At 37.5% G+C, this 4,933-nt stretch overlaps 1 protein-coding gene across 2 annotated transcripts; it reads right to left on the bottom strand.

Annotated features, from left to right (window-relative positions):
* Positions 1-3,566: 3,566 nt before the first annotated feature.
* Positions 3,567-4,535, bottom strand: LOC148200595 (uncharacterized). Of its 2 annotated transcripts, XM_088111698.1 has the most exons (5): positions 4,411-4,529; positions 4,228-4,332; positions 4,078-4,126; positions 3,902-3,997; positions 3,567-3,813 (listed from the first exon to the last, which is right to left on the bottom strand). In XM_088111698.1, the coding sequence occupies exons 1-5, from the start codon at positions 4,455-4,457 to the stop codon at positions 3,724-3,726; spliced, it is 387 nt and encodes a 128-aa protein (XP_087967824.1). In that variant the 5' UTR covers positions 4,458-4,529; the 3' UTR covers positions 3,567-3,723. The 2 variants fall into 2 exon arrangements, 1 of the variants encoding a protein (XP_087967824.1); XR_015785597.1 differs by having other exon boundaries at positions 3,902-4,124; positions 4,411-4,535.
* Between the last annotated feature and the right edge of the window lie 398 nt (positions 4,536-4,933).

Raw genomic sequence — 4,933 nt, 5'->3', positions numbered from 1 at the left:
GGAGGAAGGGAGTGGAAACCTTAGAAGAAGATGTGATAGTGTGATGAACGAAGATAAAATACCTTCGAAGACGCGTATGGAGTGCAGATCTATGGTTGGTGACAATGGAACTCTCGAGAACGAGAAGGAAACGCTCTGAAAAGTGGACTGATGCGCGATGGATGCACGAGGGAAGAAATGAGAGGCGCGGTCTGAAGACGTGGCTGATGCGTTGGAGTGGAGACGTAATGGAAGCTGACGCGTGCAAGATGTGGCAGTGGAGAGTCAGCATGGAGGAAGAATGAGAAGCATAATGGTTAACATAGAGAAATGAGAGAACGAGGAAGGTGCTTGGAAGATGGCTAGAGGGAGTCTTTGGACTTTCTAGCATGTGACTTTCAAGAGAGAATTATTTCTGAAGGTCAGAAAATTAAATTCTCATTAAGCTCAAAAGTGAATGATACAATGGTGGAGACGGGTATTTATAGTAACCCATGCTCCTTACAAGCTAACCTATGAAAGGTAAAAATACTAAAGAAGGACTACGTCGGGTAGGATTACATCATACCCTTCCTCTTAAAAAAAGGATTTGTCCTCAAATCTGGCATCACCTTATGAATAAGCTCCACGCAGTCTTGGGAGCAGAGCCATGAAGTGACCTTATTACTTTAGATCTATTTTTTTTCCTCCTAGATCAAACACGAATCTGCAATACACATCAAATATATCTTCAATTAATATCAATCCAAGAAAGAATTTTTCTTTAAAAACAAGAGAATAAGAACTTCTAATACTTTGATTTGTAATCTTTGAAAATTTTAGAAGTCCAAATTCAATTTTGTCTTGAGTTAATTGTTTTCTTAAATATAACAATAACTCAAGATTTGAATTGTCATATTTTGAAAATGTTTTTATAGAATATATAATGACAATTGGTTTGAAAGAGAAGTCAATATTTGAAGAATAAACCGTGATTGGAAAAGAAGTAAAGATTTGGAAACCTTCCCTTTTAAGTTCCATAGTCTTGGAAAGAATAGAATTTGTCATCAGCAACAATTTCTCCTTTTCTTTCTTCTCTCTTTCTTGCCTTTCTCTCTTTTCTTCTTTTCTCTCTTTTTCTTTTCTTTCTTCTTCTTTTCTTTTCTCTTCTTCTCTTCTTCTCTCTTCTTCTTTTCTTAATTCCCCTCTTCTTCTCTCTTCTCTTTTCTCGTTTTCTTTTCTCTCTCTCTCTCTCTCTTCTCTTCTTCTTTCCTTTCTTCCTCTTCCTTTCTCTCAATCTCTCTTTCTCTTTTCTTATTCTTGAGCTCTTTAAGTCTTGCCCCAAATTCTAATTCTCTACGAAGAAACCCATGATCATTTAAATGCTCAAGAAATAATTTTCCATCATCAATGCAATCCCTAATTAGTTCTAGGTTTCTTTTAATGCTTGAAGGCACAAACTTTCTTCTCATGTTAGCTTTTAAATCATGCCAATTATGTATGGAGGACTTTCTACCTTTCCTAACATGATATTGTCTTTCATCCCACCACTCACTTGCATGCTCTTCTAACTTAGAGAGATATATGCTAAGGACATAATATTCACTCTCTCCATAAAACCAAGGATTTATTTTATCAATTTCTTTTTCCCAAGCTAGGTATGTTAGTACACCTATGTCTTTACCAAAGGATGGAAGGTTCCTAGCTTGTTTAAACATTTCATCAACATTATCTAACCTAGAAGACCTATATGAACTATAACAAGACATCTTTGTTTTTAAAAGTTTTCTTTGTGTGAAAGGTATACAAGATTCACACTTAGACAAGTCCCAGGTAAGAGAGGTGAGTCATGAAAACTGCTTAAGTACCAAGTCTTACCTTGCCAGAAATGTCTTAGGTTACTACTAGTTACCCTTTAAACAAAAACCACCTTTAAAATCAAAGAACATAATTTACAAACAATCACAAACAATTAAGCACAAATTAAAAGACTAGACTCTCAGACTCTAATGTGATAAGGCTTAGAGTTTAATCCCTTTTAGCCTAAATCACCCCTAAACGTGAAACACAAAACAAATCAATATTTAAAGTCTACTCCTATGGTGAGGCTTGTTGCTTTGGCTAACAAGATACACTCATTTGTCTAGCTATGCTAAAATTAAAGCAAGTAAAGTTGCCAAGAGTTTGAAAGAGCACCAAGGACTCTTCCAAAGCACTTGGACTTTATGAAAGGCCCTTTTACAAAACAAAATTTAAAGCTAACAGTTGCTAACACGAGCCTATTACAAACAAAATTGAAACCAAAAGAAAACTATAGCCTATCAGCCTATTACACATCAAATGGAACAAAACATGCACGCTGTTACGGTCTGGTCCTGGTTAAGCTACAGTCCACTTTTGATGCCAAGGCCTTGTGCTAAAATACGTACACTGATGTTGCTGTTTCAGGCAGCTTTGGCCCCCTTTTCTAGCTTTTGGATTCCACTCTCTTTGGATCTGATTCACCACTCCTGCAAAATAGTATATAACAACATGTGGATTAGGGAACCTGATGCAAAAAAATTACAAGAAGAGATACACAACAATTTAAAGTCTTCCCTTTAGTTTAGAAGACAACTGCTAGCCTGCTCCAACTACACTTTTGCTCAATTTTGTTGCTTCTTGACAGCTTCTGGAATCAATGCTTTTGAATCTCCTGGCCAGTATAATCCTACAATCACAAATCACAAAGCTGCTATGAGTATTCACTTGGTTAAAACAGATTGCAAAAGAGGATATAGGGTAGTAATAATTTCCCTTTCTCTTGGCTGCACAAGCTTTCCACTAAGATTCTACTGCTACTCAATTAATGGTCTCAACTTATACTGCACAAACAATTCCAACTAAATCAGCAGATTAAACAATTCTAATCCCAACGATTGCAGGCCATACAAAACAATTTAAGGATATCAAAAGCAATTTGAGATAAAAGAAACTCCCTTCAGTTCAGATGGCTGCTACTGGTTGCTCAAGCTATACTCATGCTCATTCTAAACTAATCTCAACTTCTATTGGACACCCTGCACTGTTTCCACTAGTGCAGAAAGGGGTTTTAACGTCCGATATTTTGGCCTTTTGACGTCCGCCGTACGCCCGACGTTTATGTGGGTGACGTCGCTCAGACGTCCGTTGTGGCAGGACGGACGTCTCTGTAAACGTCCGTTGTGTCAGCACGGACGTCTACATGAACGTCCGTTGTGGCAGGACGGACGTCTCTGTAAAACGTCCGTTGTGTCAGCACGGACGTCTACATGAACGTCCGTTGTGTCATGACGGACGTCGACATGAACGTCCGTTGTGTCAGGAGGGACGTTTACATGAACGTCCGTTGTGTCTGGACGGACGCCTATATAAACGTCCGTTGTGTCTGGACGGACGTCTATATATATGTCCGCCTCCTCCCCCCTGACGTCTACCTTGCTGAAATGTTTTAGGTAGGAGCTGGGGGGTGGACGTCCGTGTGTGCACTGACAGACGTCTGTAGACGTCCGACTGTGCACTAACGGACGTCTACTGGGCGTTTTTTTTTTAAAAATTAGTTTATTTTTTCAATAAAACCACACCTGAAAAGCAGAAAAATGTCCCAGAACAATTTTGCAATAATATAAAAATGCGTTTTATATAAACAAAGTTCTACTTAATGTGGAGTTCAATCCACTACCAAACTATCAACATAAAACTTAAACTAAAAAACTAAACAATGTTCAACAAGAAATATAACTATTCCTAACTCCATCTTTGCAGAAGATAAGCGGTCCACTCCTGCCTTATCTGTTTAATTGTGTCTTCTGTAATAGGCGATGTAGTCTTGAAGCGCTGCAAAATTCAACAAAGATTCATTATTGTTTCATATATAGTTGTAGATGAATATGATTTGTAATGTATTGAAGGTATACATCATTACCTCATTCCAGTCATCTGTAATGACTGCTCGAATGATGGTCTTAATCCAACACATCACATAGAAGCCACATTCCCATGAATCTACCTGGTGGTTACACTAAAATAACAAACTAAATAGTTAAGAATTTAGATCATTCAATAACATAAATGAAAAGGAAACGTTAAATGACTTACAACCTTTGGATACAAAACTTGAACCAGTTGACCACGAGATTTACCAATAACTCTATACAGATTGAAAACACAAAGTATAATTAATATGACTATTTTATCATAAAAGTTGAAGGTGAACATCAAATTCAAAGTCATTTTTGGAGAAACACTTACCCTTGAAGCATGGTTCTCAACTCAGTTTTCATCCTCCTGTGCAACGAACAAAAAAATATAATTTTACATTGTTTGGGAAGGATTACCATCAGCTGCCAGTGCGACCTATCACGAAGGACAAATAGTTATTCAACTAATTAACGAAACTATAATAATAAACTGACCACATATAACAACACCTACCCGTCAATGTATGGCACAAGGTATACGTCTCTTTTTGACTCATCCATCCATGTTTGCAAATAATCTTGTCTGTTTTGAAGTGTGTTACCAGACGGTTGAATGGTCTGAGGTTCAACAAATCCGTACACGGAAGACCGACCTTGGTCTACAACGATTGTGTCCATGTACCTAAAACAACAAAGTTAAGTTGTTAGAAACTATATAACAATGTAAATAAAAGTAATATGAAAGACCAAATTGAGTAACTTACATGCACCACAGCTGAATGATGGAAATATTCAACATCCTGTCTCCCCCAATCACCTCCAATGCATCAGAAAATGTGATATAAACTGGCACATGTGGGGGAAGACCAAATACCCTCAAATCCCAGTAGACTTCTAATGATGCTTTCTTTAATCTGGGTAATTTTGTCACTAACTTTGATAGAGGATCATCCTCCGCTTCAGCCATCTCATCATCTTCATGTATGACTGTACCATGATGTCAAAAAAGGAAGGTGGAAAATACATCTCCAATTGAC

Source organism: Vigna umbellata, chromosome 4 (genome assembly GCF_029865625.1).
Source record: "Vigna umbellata cultivar VRB3 chromosome 4, Vumbellata_1.0, whole genome shotgun sequence".
Taxonomy (NCBI): Eukaryota; Viridiplantae; Streptophyta; class Magnoliopsida; order Fabales; family Fabaceae; genus Vigna; species Vigna umbellata.
This window is presented reverse-complemented; position numbering and strand designations above follow the sequence as displayed.

Coding starts and splice junctions, on each gene's coding strand:
- LOC148200595 (XM_088111698.1), bottom strand. CDS start 4,457: ATGGATGAGTCAAAAAGAGACGTATACCTTGTGCCATACATTGACGG. Junction 4,333..4,410: donor CTTGTGCCATACATTGACGG/GTAGGTGTTGTT, acceptor CCTTCGTGATAG/GTCGCACTGGCAGCTGATGG. Junction 3,814..3,901: donor TTACAGATGACTGGAATGAG/GTAATGATGTAT, acceptor TGAATTTTGCAG/CGCTTCAAGACTACATCGCC.